At 28.7% G+C, this 19,849-nt stretch overlaps 1 protein-coding gene across 1 annotated transcript in view; it reads left to right on the forward strand.

Annotated features, from left to right (window-relative positions):
* The first annotated feature begins 212 nt into the window (after nucleotides 1-212).
* The window catches only part of LOC123294600 (LIM/homeobox protein Lhx9-like), a 46,641-nt gene continuing 27,004 nt past the window's right edge, over nucleotides 213-19,849 (forward strand). The window contains exon 1 of the mRNA XM_044875681.1: nucleotides 213-587. Coding sequence (XP_044731616.1) covers nucleotides 307-587 — 281 coding nt within the window. The 5' untranslated portion in view covers nucleotides 213-306. The remainder of the gene's footprint in view (nucleotides 588-19,849) is intronic.

The raw sequence follows: 19,849 nt of genomic DNA on the forward strand, positions 1-19,849 counted from the left end.
AAAAATAACGTATAAAACATAAAATCGTAGTGCTACGAAGAATAATTTTTTTCCCCATTTTCATTTGTTTGTCGAGAGAATAACATATTGAATTTCATCCGCGAGTTATTTTTTTATATTGAGTGGCGTAGACTAAATAAAATACACATGAAGTGAAAATATTTTTTTTACTATGAATGTGTTTACCCAGAGACAATAAAAATATTGCTACGAATTGCTACGAACGTTATATAACTGTACACACAACAACAACGTTATACTATTGAAAATACAACGGTGGTGCAGGAGTTGTTTATAACGCATAAAATGTTGAAAGAACGTGATTCAATGATGAGTCCTGGTAGTCCTTGTGTTGGAGGCGTTACTGTAGGTGGGGGTGGTAGTACTGTTGTAGATCGTGGCGGTGGCGGTGGTGCCACATGCGCCGGATGTGGTGGTCGGATTCATGATCGCTATTATTTACTTGCCGTTGATCGACAATGGCATTCACCATGTCTGAAGTGTTGTGAATGTAAACTACCATTAGATTCTGAATTAACATGTTTTGCTAGAGATGGTAATATTTATTGCAAAGAAGATTATTATAGGTTTGTATTTTATTTTTACTATGTCTGTACCTATTTTTATGGTTTACCAAATTTTAATGCATGCTATTCACATTTTCATCTTTTAACTTTCTATTCTTTTATGCAATACACTTTACTTGAATATGCTAATTGGCGAGCGAAAATCTTCGTCTATACAGAGTATGTCATTAAAACTTGATGATTTTTAATATGCGGGTATATTTACTACTACAAAAAATGAATACTACACGAAAAATTCGAAACAAAATGTCCTCTTCAAACTTTTATTGGATTGAGTTCCTTTAATGAAGTTCGAGACTAAACTGTCACGAACTGAACTCTAAATAATATTGAATTAAAGATTTTAAGAAACTCCCGACATAAAATCAGATCTAATCGATTTATTTGTGACATCGAAGTTCCTAAATGGATGAAACGATGTTGATTTTTTCTTTTAAAAGTAATTTGATCGATAGTGATTTTAGCGATGTTTCAAAAAAATCTACTCGACCGTTTGAATATCATCACCTATTTTCTACTTGTTTTGACAACGGAATCCTAAATTTGCACTTGAGGTACAGCTCCGTTTAAAAGCTATAATGTCATAAAATCAGGTCTGATCGATTCGTTCGTGGTATCGTAGCTCTTAAACAGTTGAACCGATTTTGTTTCAAGAAAATCTGTTTATATCAACGATAAACAATGCGATATTGAATGGCACCCCAATTTGTACCAAAAATAGTGAACAGCAGCTAAATGTTGGGTAGAAAAGAGGAAAGAATTCTAAGCCGAAACGTCTTTTTTCCATTTTCAGTCTGCCACACCGTTTACGTGTTAGAGCATCGTCAATTTCTACAATATATCACCAACCCAAGTTTAATATTTATCGAGAATTTAATTTTAATTTTTTCAATTTTTTTTTTTTTCGGATAAATTTAATTATCTCAAATTATCGGGAAAAATTTTGGAAAGTTTCTGCTGTTCACTATTTTCGGGACCTTTAATTTTAATTAAAGTTCTAAAAAAATGTTGTTTTTTTTTTTTTGCTTGTAAAAATTTAAAGATAATAAGTCTTTAAAAAATTTGAATTTCGAAACAATAAATTCTTAGCTATTAATAAAGCATACTAATGAATAAATTATAGATACTCTTAAGGAGTGAAAATGTGGGACCAACAATTTTCTACATATAGATTTATCAACTAAATTTGTAAACAAGAATGGTTTTATTTATGGTTTTTTAATTCAATTTTTTTACAATAAAATATTGATAGACTAAAAGTGAAATTTCAATCAGGATGTATTAATTAACTAGGATACGTAATAAAATAAAAAGAGGTAGAAGTTATTATATACTTCCTCCTAAACACAAAATCATTTTCTTGAACTTTTATAATTTCTTTCGCAGAATTTGATACTATATTTAGAATTCTAAATTATTTTGGACCGATGTACATTGGACGCTTGTTAAATGAAATTTCGCAGAACACAGGTGTTTGGCATTTTCTAATTTTACTTTTAGATTTTATAGGATCACCTAATATTGATTTTTACAGTCGAAATAAAATGTTATTCTTATAAGAGAAAATAGAAACCTCCTAATGAAAGAAAAGAATGGTACTTTGGAGGCTTCCATTTAAATCAGAAATTTTTTGAAATACGCCACCTATTAGGTTTTCTGGATACACATCCCCAGTTTTTTGTCACTTAGGTGTAATACATTCCTCTTCTATACATCCATAAAAAAAATTTTCAATGTTTAATCCTTTCTGTTTCCAAAGTATCAATGGAAAAAACATGATTAATAAAGATTATTTTATGGTTCCAAAATTAAATCCAGTTAGCCATCCAAAGAAAATATTTGGTGCTCAACTTGAATGAGCTACGGATCTCAGATTGAGTGCAGGTACTACCAACCGAACTTACCTAACCTAAAAGATTGTACTTCGATTAAATTACCAAGAATTAAAGTTTAAATACAGCTTTTTGGATAGCTGACAATTTGTTTAAGTGATACATAAATTATTTTTTATTTATGGTTCAAGTTTGTCCGAAAAACCAAATACGTCTGCCCGACCAAATACGATATATTTATAAGTGTGCTTATCGCTACAGGTCACAATTCTTGGTATCAAAATACCACCCAATTTGTTTTAATAGTCTCATGCCAAAATTCCATTATTTCAAACATATATGGAACAAAATAACTTTTTATCTTATTGTTAATTATTTAGTTTCATAAAAAAATAATTTCTATAAATTAATAATAATTATAATTGAAATTTGGTTAACCTCTGTTTGTACTGCAGATTTAATAATATGTTAGTCAGCATTGTTAAATATCTACACGTAAAATTAATCTGTAGTTATCTACACGTTAAATCAACACTTGTATATTCATCAACAAAAAAACATTTTCGAAAAAAAACACCTTGTCCACATTGTTTATTTTGTTATTAACCATTTTAGAATTCGAATTGTTTTATTTTGGAAAACTTAATGTAATTTATATTTAAATTTGCTTTGTAAAAATTTATGTTATTTTTCAATAGAAATTCCTTTTAGCGATTATTTTAACATATTTAAATTGTTTTTGGTAAACTCCATGCACATTCAACCAATTTTAGTAAGGGTGCCTTTTAAGGCTATGTTATAATCACCACAGACTAACGTTTTTATTTTAGACGTAAGTGTAGAAATCGTCTTGATCACACTTGGGCTCAGTAGTTTATATTCTACCAAATATGATGGGCTAGAAAACATTGAATCATTTACCTTTCTTTGATAAACTTAATTGCTTATTTTCAAAATATGTATGAATCTAATTTCTAGGCTACTATTTCACACTTTCACCACAAAGCTACGAAAATTGCTAATTTAAAAATCATTTTATAACAATTTTCAAAAAAATTATTTTTCCTGTCCTTTTAGCAATATAAATCTTGCTAAATCCACGCCAAATAATTAAAAAATAATGTTATTTTAATTTGCTAGACCAAAATTCATTGGTTTTGATACAACCGCTTTAAGTTGCAAGATATATTGCACCCCCACTTAATAGAATCGATTTAAATGAAAATTTACATGGCTATATCTTGAACGCTGGAGATGAATAATGTGAAAAACGTTTGTATATTAAAATATCGGATTACTACTAAAATTATATATGTGTATTGAAGGGCGTAAAGGGATTAAGAGGCATAAAAGGATTCGGGGGCAAAGATACTACGTTCTGTATATAGAATCTGAAGGCAATGTTAGTTTAATATATAGTTTTGTATATTTAATCATTCTTAACTTTAATTTTGAAGAAAATAGAAATCGTCTTGTGAAATTTTTAGGCTGCAGTAATTATTTATGCAAAATTAAGAAGAAATTTTAACTTGTAATTTTGAGTTAATGTGCATGAACAATAATCATAGATATTTAGCAATAATTTATTTTTCTCTTAACTTTACTTTGAGATTCTATTTATATCATGTATTCACTCATGTAAATTGAGGATTAAATGTGTGCATTATATAATACAGATGGATTTATAGATAAATACAAGATACAAGTATAGGTACATAATATATAATATTTACTAAAACAAGTGTCAATATTTACATATTTCCATAAAACATATTTACAAATTTGATATACCTATCAGATAATATTATTATAACAAATACAAAATAATATACCTATACAATAATTGAGGTACATTCAACTACCGAGTGTTTCTAAAATGATCTGGACAGAATATGAATCAAATTCCACTTAAATAAAACTTTAAATTAATGAGAGTTAATTAATTATTTAAAATAGACCACATGTTGAAATTTTTCATGTGAACTCACCCTAAAAGTAAGTTTTAGCACCATGGCATCAGTTTTGCGCAATTCAGGTGAATACAGGTGAGAATATGAATATCACACCTCTTGGTGTAGCACCCTAGCACCAGCAAATATGTATGGCGTTGCTTGACACAAGCTCTGCATAGGTATTCGAAGCGAATTACATAAATGCGTTACAGAAATAAATCCGGCAATTCGGTACCGGAAGATAAAAAAAATTTGATATCCCGTCGATTTCCGAAGCGCTACGTGTTTATTCCTGTAGAGCATTTATGTTATTCGCTACGAATACTTATGTACATTCATACTAGGGGTACGACATTCATACTCTCACCTGTACCACGCAAAATTGACGCCATCATGCTTAAACTTACTTTTACATATCGGAGCATCTTTTTCCACATTTTTCCTGGTGGCTCATTTCACCCGAAAAATTACATCATTTACTTGTGGTCTAATAGCTAGATTTTTGACTAATAAGATTACTTTACACAGAAAAATATTATGATTCATTTTCAACTGATCTTCTAAGACCTCCTGATTCCCTAAAATATCTTATATCTTGTTTTGTTTGAATGAATGAATTTCTATGATATTTTCAGAGAAACTAAGTATAGGTAAAAGAGGTATTTGAGTAAAAAGTAGCATTTAAGCCTTTACGTTAAATCGGAAATTATACTTTTTATTTAATTTCTCAAAAATGTCACTTGGAATGTTTTTCAATGTAGCACATTCGATTCATCTTTTTAATACGTATATTTTGATGCATGTCGCACTTCCATGTTAATATCACGGTTAACGGAGCCAAACCTTTAATTTTAAATTAATTTTTAAATAAGCTTAGCTTAAAAATACTTTGCCTATACATTTTTTTCTGTATATTCTCATATAGTTTCTTTATCGTTTATATTAAAAATAGTCCGGTGAATTGGTATTCCTTTCTTTATACTCGTTCCTAATACTCGTTCTTATTAAAGAAAATCACCTGTAACTATGGTTTGAAGCTAAAGTTGTACAAAACATGTAGCACCTTGTATGTATAATACAATCTATAATTGCTGAATATAGATATCTAATATTCAATCAATATGTCAGTCCAAATTTAAATGTTTATTTAGTTCGTAGAAGTACACTTAATATTAAACTGTTTATTTCACTTGTGCTACATAGTTAAAACCTTAAAATGTCTACCCATAACCTATTATATTCCATTGTGTATTAATAATAAACCAGAAATAAATAATATTTTAAGATGATTATTTTGATAGCAAAAATAACAATATTTTATTTTGATATAATAATCAAAACCTATTGTTAACATGATATTTAGGTTAGGTTATAAATATATTATTGATATTTAATTGACACTTTTTCCCTTTTTAACTTTTTTTTTTTTTTGTAAATAAAATTTTAACAATTCACTTTGGCTGTAACATGCAGATTTTAGATATTATGATAAAGCGTCATTAAAAAAGAAAGTTTCGAGAAACTTAAAAAATACGTTTTACGAGTGGACTTAAAAAAACAAAATAATTTTAATGATTATGCTTCCATGCTTCCATGCCTTTCTATAATAACTCGTTAACCCGATATCTGTTACTCTACGCTTTCTAAAATAGATATTAACATTATCATACAAACTATTTGGTAATTTTTAGCCCAAATGTTAATCAAATAAATGTCTTCCCGTGGCCTACACCATTGTGTCAGGAATTCTGTGATAACAGGTAAAATAGTACCGTACTATTGTATTATATGTAGTAATACACCGTCAATATTTCAAATAGTTTAGACAAATGAAAGTGGCTGGCTACTTTTTGTTTTTGTTTACTTTTAATCATGCATACGATATTTATTTACATCATGGTCTCTCGATTATAATTGATGTTTTTAATATGATACATACAGGCGTAAACTAAATATTGACAAATATCTTGTCTAGTAATCTTAATTAAAGAGAATTATGTATCTTGACATGAATCCAAGAAGTCCGGGTTCGAGTCCTGGTTCGAGTGTATTTTTATACCATGTATATATGAAATATACATAGTATATTAAGTTTCGTCCCAAGTTTGTAACGCTTAAAAATATTGATGCTACGAACAAAATTTTGGTATAGGTGTTCATAGAATCACCTAATTAATCCATTTCCGGCTGTCCGTCCGTCCGTCCGTCTGTGGACACGATAACTCAAAAACGAAAAAAGATATCGATCTGAAATTTTTACAGCATACTCAGGACGTAAAAAGTCAGGTCAAGTTCGTAAATGAGCATCATAGGTCAATTGGGTCTTGGGTCCGTAGGACCCATCTTATAAACCGTTAGAGATAGAACAAAAGTTTAAATGTAAAAAATGTTCCTTATAAAAAATAAAAAACTTTTGTTTCAAACATTTTTTTGTAAACATCACTGTTTACCCACGAGGGCGTTAATTAGGTGCAAATTTTATAGTATGTATTAATATAGGAATATCAAAGTGAATATCTTTTGTTATTTACGTGACGTCAAAAAAGCAAACGATTTCGCATCAACACTTGCGCATTATATGAGAATATCAGTTAAATATGTCAGATATGTATGTATGTGAAATGTGACAGAGTTATCAACACTGCCTATACATGGTATTTCAACAATTAACTCAGTCAATTGTTTGTTTTCACTTGTTTTCAATTCTCTTTTATTGAGGAAGTGGCTGGATTGAAAATTTCATTGTATTATTACATAAACGCATTTTCATGCAGTTAGATTAGTGCTAAAAACCGCCAGCAAAAGGCTGGCATCGGTTCCTTATAAAACAACTTTTGTTTGAAACATTTATTCGTAAACATCACTGTTTACCCGTGCGGACCCAAATTAGGCGTCAATTGTATAGTATGTATTATATAGGCATATCAGTTATGTATGTGTGACATGTATGTATGTGTAATGTGAAGGAGTAATCAACACGGTCTATGCACGGTATTTCAACAATTAACTCTGTCAATTGCTTGTTTTCACTTGTTTACAGTTAATTTTCAATTTAATTTTCCAAAGGGTACGTGTGTATGCGAAAATCAAATGTAATCCCATTCTAGAATTTTTTTAGCAATCCATTTCCTTGGACAGGTCTTTAAAAATGGAATCAATATTTTTCTAAGAAATATTTAGGTTGAAGCTATAAATATATCTATCTTACATTGATAATAAATTGACACTTTCTTTAATTTTCCCTTTTATAGTTTTTGTACTATTTAAATCAAGATTTTAACAATTCACTTTAACTATAATACTTAACATGCAGATTTTAGATAATAAGATACATAGTAAATAGATTTGTTTTATCGATCTTAAATATCTATGAGAGTTTTTTTTTTAATTTTTCTTGTGTAATAAAATTGTTATTAAATTAAATGATTGTAAATTTGATTATGGCAAATTTATGCAGCTGCTGATATTAATACCAACAGGTATTTCAATAGGTTTAACTCTATACAAGATAATTGAGAAGTAAAATTGAAAATTTTTTTAATTTTAAATTGCATGTACGTAACTAGCCGGTGCGCATATTTTCCTAGACTCTTTGTCTATTCTGATACATCTCTCTTGTTTCTCTCTAAAATGATGGAGAATTTCCTGTTCTGTTCCTACTTTATCTGTATTGTTCCTATAGAAGCCTGTTAACACGAAATATTTTAAAGTTAAAGATTTATGAAATCTTCTTTTATTTATTAAACATCATCTCTAAACTATTAAAATGATTCAGAAAAAAACGGTAATCGCGTAAATCTGTATCGCGAAAAGGCTTGTTGTATGTAAGAGTGTATAAAAATATTACAAAACAAGAAATTAAAAAAATCATAAAGCTATGAATTCGCGTAAATTGAGGTAGCCTGGGTTGAAGGATAAATTTGTCGAAATTTAAAAAAATGAAATTGTGATTGGTGTTAGATTGTACTAAAACACTAGCTTATGTAATTTGTATACGCAACTTATTCTCACTTCATTTTTAGAAAAGTGTAAATTAAATTACATGTAGGAACTTTTTATACTCTATGTATGAAAAGTATCAGAGTATATTTAGTTTAATCCCAAGTTTCTAACGATTAGAAATATTAATACTACAAACAAAATATTAGTATAGATATTCATAATTAGTGTATTTTCGTATGTTCAACAGCCCATATGCCAGTCTGTCCATCCGTGAGAACGATAACTCGAAAAAGAGAAGAATTACCGAGCTAAAATATTTATAGCGTGTTCAGGGCGCAAAAAGGGAGTTCGTAAACAAGCAATATAGATCAGTTCAATCATGTAACTTCGAAGCACTTTTTCGAAAATACCTTTGTAATTCCTTAGGATTCAAATTAGGGCAAAACTTAAACAAATAGTGAGTTCATATTAAACCCCTCAGATTTAGGAGGATCAAAGACGTCAAATAAAAAGTACATTCAAAGCATATAGATGCAAAAAAAAACCAAGACAAATTTTCGAAATTTTTAGGAAATAATGATTGCTATTTTTACATGAATCTTTTTTTTTTTTAACTTATTTATTTATAAAAATAATGCAAGCACGATATTTAACATTATCCATATCGGGTATTTCAACAACTAATTCATTCAATTGTTTAATTTCACTTGTTCTTCTTCAAGTCAGTTATTTCAATTTTGATATATTATTAGTACAAGGTTATTTTAATTTAAATAGCTATGTATATTATAAAAAAAAATTACAAATATGGTAGTTTGTAAATATAATTATAATAATCTAGAAATTAAATTCTATTGGATAAAATATTTTACAAATTTTTGTATAATTAGATATTGTAAACAGCTTATGACGATCTATCTTGAATAAAACATTTTCTATTTTTTCTGCGAAAATACTTATTCCATATACAATCGGCTATAACGACATTGAAGAGACCAAAAATTATGGTCGTTCTAACCGATAGTCGTCAAACGATATATGTACATTTTAATTATAAAATAAAGTGAAAGCATATGTGCATACGCACACACGTTGGCTGTTATTGCATGCTAATTCCCATGACAATTGTTAGCTATGACCAGTACATGAATTAATAAGATTCAAAATAAAGTCTCGAAAGCTTAAACTGCATTATTAAGATTCTGATCTGACATTTTCTATTTTTTCTGCGAAACTAATTATTCCATATACAGTCAAAATCGGCTATAGTGACATTGAAGGGACCAAAACTTATGGTCGTTCTAACCGATAGTCGTCAAACGATATGTTCATTGTAATGTTAAAGTGATGCAAGTGATACAAGAAATAATAAGATTCAAAATAAAGTTTCGAAAGCTTAAATTGCATTACCAAGATTCTGATCTCAGTTCGTCCTGATTTTAGGTGAACGTAGATTTAACATTTTGATACTGCACTTTTATGTACACCTCTGAAACTACATATATTTAGCCATTTTCAGAAACTGTAAAATAAAATTTCACCAAATGTGAAAAAATTTTTCTGTTCTAAATGGGTATATGGGCTTATATTTTAAAATGGCACCAAACTTTTAATGGTATCAAACTTAAAAATAAATTAAATTTTCGATCAAAATCATATTTTTGCATATTTTCATGATGACGAGTCAAATAAAATTGTGGGGATACTTTTTTCGAAAAGTGTCGATTTAATATTGAAAAAGACAATAATGCAAGATAACGCAAAGAAACATGAACTCTTCGTATTTCGGTCTTATCCATTTAAAAAAAAAAAAACCAGCCCCAGTCAGATTGGACTCCTAGGCCATATTGAACTCACTATGATCAAAATATCCCAATATACTATTTTGATTGTCAATTGATGTTTAGTTTCTTTTATTTAGTTTACTTGATAGCTACTTCTAAAAAAAATTTGATCACATCAGGTGTAATTTTATTTAATAGCTCCAAAAAACTAAGTTCCACAAAATACAGAATCGTTCTCACAAGTGCAGCGTACAGGTGATGTTTGTCATATACTTATTCTGCTACTAAATGATATTCATTTCTTAATTTAAAAAATTATCATGATTTAATAAGTTTCAGGTTTTGTAAAAATATCATATTGAAGACTTTATTCAAATTTTGATCCCTAAATTTTCCGCTAAATAGGTAATAATTTTAAAACTTTACTGCCCAGAAAACAAAAAAAAATAAAGAAAAAACGTAAAATTATATACAAAAACCAATAGTTTCGTGTTTATCACAAAAATTAACCAAAATTTGATTAAATTTTTATTTGTTTTTCGTATAAAAATATTAATATATCTCGTGATCGAAAATTGTAAATGCTTACGGCCTGCATTAAAGCTTTTTCAAAATGTAAAAGAACCAGTACCAATTAATTATTTATGTGCTCAATATTAAGGAAACGTCAACCATTAAATTTGTAAAGGTCAATAATGAAATACGACTCACCGTATTAGAAATACCACCCTCATAAAAATAACACATAAAATAATATAAATTATAAAGTCAACACCGTTAGATTATATTCCAATGAAAAAGAATACTCGTTGAAAACCAACAAATTATGCATGTACTTACCCATAGTTTTTGAAATAAATACCACGAAACTTGAAATAAAATTTGTGTTGAAATTTATTGAACAACGTTTTTGGCCGTGGAGTCAATTCATATAAGGATGAATTTTATTTCGAGTATCGTGGTATTTATTTCAATAACTATGTCTCATCTCGAAGTCAACAAAAATTCATCCTTATATGCATGTACCCTTTAAACGATACCTATATGTACACTTTTAAACCTTACTACCCGACAGGCTCACGAATTAAAAATCTTTGACAAAATTGTTGTACAGAAAAATGTTCAAAATGGACTGCAAAAATATTAAGCATGTAGTATATACTTAAATAATAAATACATTTTTTATATTAAATTTTACATTTGTTTATTCATTCATACATGATACTTTTAATAGCTTTTGTTACCTCAACACGTTATACCGCTTGTCATATAAGGGCGAGACTATACTTCGATGGATTAAAGCATATTACGTATTTCTCCAGATATCTGGCCTAAAACGTAACCAACTCCATCACTTCTATTCTATGTAAATGACTCAAATTATATGTAGCAAATATAGTGTATTCAAATATTTCAATAAATTTGTAATAACTATGAATGTGGTCCAACATATTAGAAAAATTAAAAATGCGAATTTTGTCATGAAAGTCGGTATATGAGTATACAAATATATTCTAAGCAACTTTTTCTAATAAATTTTTTTGATATCTCTAACCATCTCTGACGCTAGGTAAAACATTAAAAATCAGTCCTATTTGTCAATTTGTAGTAGACTGAGTTTAAAGTTCAGATTTCGGTAGTATTTTAAAAAATGTAATCTACCCCCTGCAAAACTGTGCAAAATATTAATTCGACATTACTATAAATAACGGATGTCTTCATCTTAAACGCGGCACACTGTATATAAGTGAAACAAATTACATACTCTTATTATGAAACCAAATTTGTAGGTTTGTTTCAAATTTTATTGTACTTGGTATAAGTCAAAGTTCCTTATGCATGATACTTTTAATAGCTTTTATCATCTCAACACATTACGCCACTTATCATTAAGCATGTAACTTAAAAAGTAATCATTTCTTTACAAGTGCATGTATGATTGGAAACAATAATAATTTTCAACCACAGTTTTGCTATTCCACTTTTTATAAATTAATTAATATTTACAGGCGTGTTTCAATTTTTTCAGTCATTACATCAATATGAGTTTAATATGATATTATCATTGATAATCGGAACGTGTTAAGAAATTTTAATTAATAAAACAAAAAGTGGAATAGTCTTTACACTTTATTTCACATTTATTTGAGTGTGAATAGTTGGCATTTTCATATTTGGGCATTAATTTGTTAAAATATCTATTCTTTCTATAGATAAAATAGATACTACGTTTTTGAAGTTTCAACGAGTTGACATTAGCACATTCTCGTCGAATTTATCATAAAAATAGTCTTGCTTACATGCATAATTTCAATTTTTTAGATTTGATTCATTTTGGGCAGGAAACATCAAATAGAGAATATTTCTTAAAATAATGTATTTATGATAATATATCGGTTCTCGGTACGCTTTATCATTATTACTTTTTATTTATTTCTAAAACACATTGTCGTCATTGATGATATGTGACCACATATTTATAATAATATAATCGCCCATTATGTTTTGTCTAATCACACGATAGTGTTCTCCTGGCTTTCAGAGCTAGTATATGCTATCAAGCTTTAGTTACCAAAGTTTTACCGTCTTTTTACGAAAAAATTGCAAGGTGTCAACACATTTTAGTATAATCACTGTTAGATCGTGGAGCAGAAAGGGTGCTTTGTAAAATGATTAACACAAACTAGAAACTTCTTGAGTGGTTTCCGTTTGGCGACTCTGCCAAACTTCTCTCTACTGCGTTGCGTTCTCAACTAACTGAGAACGATAACGTCATATTTAAGCTATCGGTCAGTGGTTACCATGACCACTTGATGACGGACAAACATTTATCAGTTATAATTGACGTTTTTTTATGATCCAAATGGCGTAAACTATGTATAATAATGATAATAATATAATAATAGGGTTTAACCTCTTAACCTCCGTTTCTTTGACATATAAACCTATAACAGGAACCCACCCACATCATTATTTGTTAATCTTTAATAAATTACATTCATATATATACAATTTACATTTATGATGTGGATGGATTCGGTTACTTCGTTCTTATTCAAGCGACGACAATGTAATCAATTCTACCGCCCCATTAATCTTATTTTAATTGCTCACTCTGCCACTGCCTGGATTCGAACCCGCAACCTAAGTCTAAGTCACTTAGGCTCTAAACTATATATAGACAATCATTATAATTAAAGAAAGGAGTTGAACCATGTCCTCCTGAATTCATGCCATGCTCCTTAGCCAGTTCGGCCATACGAGTTACAATTATTAGTAAATACATATTAACTTATTTATTTATGATTTTAATAAGTGTGTTGGAAAATTTATTCAAAATTTTGAAATTATAGTTCATAAAAGAATTGGAACACTGATTCCCACATTAATGATTCACGTGTGAGATGATTCTTTCGCTATCATGTACATAGACATACCAAATGATAAGAATAGTAAGTAACAACACATACAATTGTTGTTGTTGTTGTTGTTTTTATAATAAATTATTATATTCTTGTTGATTGGCTGATTCCAACATTCCAACAATAGAAAAACGTGACCAATAATATATGTATAAGTAGTTGGGGTATATACGACAATTTACAATACATTTACAAACCAGAGTAGGTAACCAACCAACTTTATTTATGCTTAACTGGACATACTTAATACATACCAAGCAGTTACCTACTACCAAGTAGTAGATACCTACCATACCTACATACATACATACATAACAAGTATATACTTACTTTTATAAAACAATTGATGGTAATAAATTATATTTGGCATTTAATAAAGTGATAAAAAATACTTTTTAATAAAAATCCAAAAAAAAAAATATTATTATATATATATAAATATACTTAATATAATATAAGACGAAAGTATATAAAATATTTATAGAAATAAATTACAATTTATGTATATAAATATAAATATTATTATTATTATTATTTTATGTTTAGTGATATGTAGTACCTAGAATTTGTACCTTGAATTGTTCTGTAGTTTCTTGGTAGCGTTTGATATTTACTGGCCACGATTTGTATTGAAATGAGAGCAATTTATCAGAACGAAGGTAGACTGAAGATTGTACTAATTGTCATTGCTTGGTTTCTGAATAACTAAAAATAAAATTTTTACGAAAAAATTATAGAGGACTCCGCAATATTGGATAGGAAACTGGCTTTCGGTGAAACTTTTAACCCACCCTAAAATATTTTTTGGAACATTCTGATCTAAAGCTCTCGTGACCACAAAAATTTGTAACGAGCAATTTTCAAGCTACGCACGATCAAAGCTACTAATATATTATAGTTTTAGTAAATGATTTGGAAAATGGCTTTCTGTGAAACTTTTGCAAACCACCCCCAAAATGTTCTTCAGATCGTTCTGATCAAAAACTATCGCGGTCACAAAACTTTTTAACGAGTAGTTTTCGAGCTACGGGCGATCATACCTACACATATATTTATAGTACCTATATGACCAAATTGGCTTTCTGTGAAACTTTTTCAAATCGTCCCCAAAATGTCCTTCGGCCAAAATTTTTTGACCATGAGAGCTTTTGATCAGAACCATCTGAAGAGCATTTTGGGGGCTATTTGAAATATTTTCAATGAAAGCCCTTTTTCTAGTTATATAGGTACTATAAATTTAAAATATATGTAGCTTTGATCGCCCGTAGCTCGAAAACTACTCGTTTAAAAGTTTTGTGGCCGTGAGAATTTTTGATCAAAACGATGTGAAGACTATTTTGGGGGTGGTTTGAAAAAGTTTCACAGAAGCCCATTTTAAACATTTATGTAAATTGGATTTTAGGTACTACACATTCCCTTATATCTAAAGGTGAGAATTCGCATTTTTTTGTTTTAACAGCATGCATTTATACCGCGTGTACAATTTTATAACTTAAGATAAGATTTAGCGATGGTTTACCTACGAACTTGTGTGTTAAATATAATATTATTTATCAGGCGGGAAAAACGTGTAAGGTGGTATAGGGTTAATTTCAGTTAAATTCATAATTTTCAGGAATGTAAAATTATATCATATACCTTTTTTATTTATAAGTAATCTTACACATAAGTAAAAAATTTCCTTTTTTTTATCACTTATTTTATTTAAGCGGTTTTGATTTATTAAATTGAAGTAATCTGTTTTGAAGAAAAGAAATAAATAAAAGAAATTGAAGGAACTCATCAATTGACATATTTCACCGGAAATGTGTACTTTCGGTTAGATAGTAAACGGGCCTTTAAAAAAATTTGGTAAGATTTTTGACACTTTTTGGAGGATAAAATTATAATCTTACCAGCTAGTTAACAATTTGACGGAAAGTATCAGCTTACGGTGACATGTGCATACATATATAATAGATGATACTATTCTCATTCCATTTTTTTAATACAAAAATGTTTTTAATTTAAACTACAAATACTTCGTGAGTTTCTCGACGCTTCCACCATTTAAGCGGAAACTGGAATAAAGCTCTAGTTTCTTACACTTGTTACAACTATTTAAGACAAAAATTATTTAGATATGATTTTCTGAACGACCATAGTTACTCGTTTTACAGCTAGATGTCGATATTAAAAATTTTAATGGACTCCGAACTAAGGATTATGGATTATCCAAGACACCCTTGCTGAGTATTTTAATACAAATAACTACTGTAATACTGTACTTGATAATATGTTCTTCTCATGAAAATATCCGAATTGTTAGGTCCCTGTTGATGGGCTGTTAATGTAATAGTATAATTACAACATAACAGAATGTCCTGAGAAATCTTTTTAAAATATTTAATTACATAACAGGTTTGTAACAGAATCTGAATTTTGTTACTGGAACATACAGTATGTACAAATATTCACACCTTATAAATAGCTAAATGCGTTTTAGTTGCACCTGCGCATTCCATATTCACAACAAAATGATATGAGTTACTACCAACTGTTAAAAAATAAAAATAAAATATATAGATAGAAAGATATATATTGCTGTCAATATGTATAATAAATAAATAAATAAATAAAAACTTTTTCATTTTAATTCAGTTTTTAATTACTTTAATTAATTTTTCATGGTGATAACCACTTTTATATTAATTACATTTTATTAATTCGATTTTAATTTATTGAAATTTAGTGCAATTTCTATTAAAAAGGCCAATAATCAATTAACATAATAAGTAATACTTTAAAAGAATAAATAAATTATTATTTAATTTATTTACACTAGTTTTATAAAATTTGAATTATTTAATTCTTAATTAATTGGATTAATTAAGATTAACTTTCAATTGTATTTACCTATACTGCGAACTCATAACATTAAAAGTGCCGTTATTATTCCGTTACGAATTATAGAAAGATCCAAAAGATTTGATCTGATGGATAATTCACAACAGTTTTTTTGACAAATGTTTATGTTCAACATTTGATTATGATCTACGTTGACTTTTATTTGAAAATTTTACCAATATGGCACTAACAGAGGAAAAACTTATGGTTTGTAAATAACTGAATAGTCATTCCCCAAACTTATTTTAGATCCACCTCGATTTAACCACCATTCAAAAAAACACCGTCGATTGGTATGAGGCTAGCAAAGGAAAGTTGACGCACGTCTCATATTAAGCAGTGATCGAAATGGCATAGTCAGGATATCAAAAAGTCAGATGTGTGATTTTTTTTATTTATCGAAAGCATAATTAACAAACAATTAAATTGACTTATTTTTAATGCCTCAACATCTTGTTTGAAGAATGTTTTCAAAGTTTACCAAGATTTTATACACAAACTGAAAGCAAAAAGTATTATATAAAATAAAAAACAATATAATAACTTATGTCTACATAGAAATAATATTTTCCTTGCTATTTAAAAAAATATTTCCTTTTAAAATAATTTTATCACCTGTTACCTTTCACACAGGTTACATAATGTATGTAAGTGTATTAACATTGTGTAGCTAGCTTTGATAGTAAGTCGTCATTTTTTGTTATCATTTAGAGATAAAAATAGCAACGTCATTAACATATGAAGATTCCCAAATAAATATATTATATAGCAATAATATTTGAAATATAAACAATAACTTTTAAGTAAAACATACCAGTGTTATCAAGCGGCTTAGAATTCGACTAGAAAATATTCATTACAACTAAAGAGTGGGGTATATCGAGATAGGAATAATTTTTATCAAATATACTGGAGTATTTTCGATTTTGCTGTATTATAAGGACAAACAAGTGAAAAGAAACAATTGACTTAGTTAATTGTTGAAATACCATGCATAGTCAGTGTTGATTTCTTTATCACATAACACATACAAAAATGTATAGACAGTGTTGATGCGCCATCGTTTGTTTTTTTGACGTCACGTAAATAACAAAAGATATTCACTTTTAAATAAACACACACACACACACACTGATATACACTTATATTAATGCATACTATAAAATTTGCACCTAATTAACGCCCTCGTGGGTAAACAGTGATGTTTACAAAAAAATGTTTCAAACAAAAGTTTTTTATTTTTTTATAAGAAACATTTTTTACATTTAAACTTTTATTCTATCTCTAACGGTTTACAAGATGGGTCCTACGGACCCAAGACCCAATTGACCTATGATGCTCATTTACGAACTTGACCTCACTTTTTACGTCCTGAGTACGCTGTAAAAATTTCAGCTCGATATCTTTTTTCGTTTTTGAGTTATCGTGACCACAGACGGATGGACGGACGGCCGGACGGACGGACGGACGGACTGACAACCGGAAATGGACTTATTAGGTGATTTTATGAACAGCTATGACAAAATTTTTTTCCTAGCATCATTATTTTTAAGCGTTACAAACTTGGGACTAAACTTAATATACTATGTATATTTCATATATGCATGGTATAAAAATAATTAAATAAATCATTTATGTTGGTAGATGTATATACCTAATTATAAAATGGTACTAGATGGATCATTTGTTAATAATAATCACCCAGTTAATCCATCTAAATTAAGTATTATAATGAAGATAATTTTTTTCATCCCAGTATAGGAAAGTTCTTGTAAATGTGTTCAAAAATCCTAATCGAAATTTTCAACTTATCGTTACGTTTAAATAGACTTAGCTCAACTTTTAAAAGCGAATACTTTACATAAAAATGTAAGCAATAATTTTTTAATTATGCTTTATAATATTTTTAAACATTAACACTAAATATAATTAGAGAAGATTTTAGAAGCGCATTTTTCAATTTTAAAATGTTTCATTGAGCTCCGAAAGAATTTCATTACGATATACATTATAGGCATGGTCTGAGTTCAATTTTAGGTGGAACGTACCGCAATGACATTCCAATACCTGTCTTTGGCAAAAAGAACAATAGCGTTTTGAATAATCTCTTGGGATGGCTAGAGAACTTAATATCATGAAAATGTACTCTTTTTATCGGCTCTATTAGTGTACGAGCTTATGTACTTGTATTTACATCACAAAGGTTTTCCTGTTTTCAATATTTTGGAATCCCGCTACAAAAGGGAAATTTTGTGTTGTAGGAAAGTTACTTCATAAAAACCTTCTTCTTTTAGAAGGATTATACGGCTATGGTAAGTGCCATTTCTTATTTGATATAGGCTAAGGTGCACATGTTACCCATGCCGATAGACTGCCTGCCAGATCACCCTTTTTCAAACCTTATATTAGTTAAATCAATTTTAACTAAAAAGTAAAAGCTTGATATCTCTACAACACACGGACAGACAACCGGAACTGGACTAATTAGGTGATTTTATGAACACCTATACCAAAATTTTGTTCGTAGTATCAATATTTTTAAGCGTAACAAACTTGGGACTAAACTTAGTATACTTCGGTATATTTCATATTCATGATATAAAAAAGAGTATCACCGAAATGTATTTAACTCATTTGTAGTGTAAAGATAGGATAATTGAGAAAATTTTATAGTACGAGGGCTGGTAACGTTTTCAGGAGTTTATTTTGAGACGACTGAATTTCGGTTTTTTTTTTCTTATTGAATTTAGGTAAGGAAGAAGTACGTCTTGTACCTAAGAGCAGTTTTGAAGTGGTTTCATTAACTAACGTCGGATACACTGTAGTAAAGTAATATAGTTTGGGTCAAGCAAATTAACTTTCCATTCTTTAATGATAAAATCAAATTCTATTTACAACTACACAAAACAAATTTTTTTAAACAAAGAACATGACAATGATTTTTTTTAATTGTATTAAAATCAACAATTTCCGCAGCTTTTTTTCGGAAATAGGCACCAGTATAAACTCTCAAAACCAATACAAAACCACCCTTAGGTGCCAGGAATACTCCATATCGTCTTGAAATCAAATTTTTCGTGGCGTTGTAGCTCTTATATCATTAACGATATAAAAATAATTATCCAACCATTTGTAACTTATAACCATTGTAATTTCAACCGTGTTAGAATCCGTGCCATTACAATATGGTTAAGTCCAATATCAATAACTGCATTTTATTTTTTTTAAACTCGCTAAAAACAATCTTTGAGTACTACTTTAATGATAAATAAATCTCAATTTATGTGCATAAAATTATAATATGTAGATATTTTTAATATAAATAAGCTACTTGTTTTATGAATAATGAATTTACCGCCGTTTGTTTTTAAATATTACAACATATTTTACTTCATTTATCCATAATTGAATCTTATAAAATATATAAACAGAGTAAATAATTTA

Source organism: Chrysoperla carnea, chromosome 3, assembly GCF_905475395.1.
Source record: "Chrysoperla carnea chromosome 3, inChrCarn1.1, whole genome shotgun sequence".
Taxonomy (NCBI): Eukaryota; Metazoa; Arthropoda; class Insecta; order Neuroptera; family Chrysopidae; genus Chrysoperla; species Chrysoperla carnea.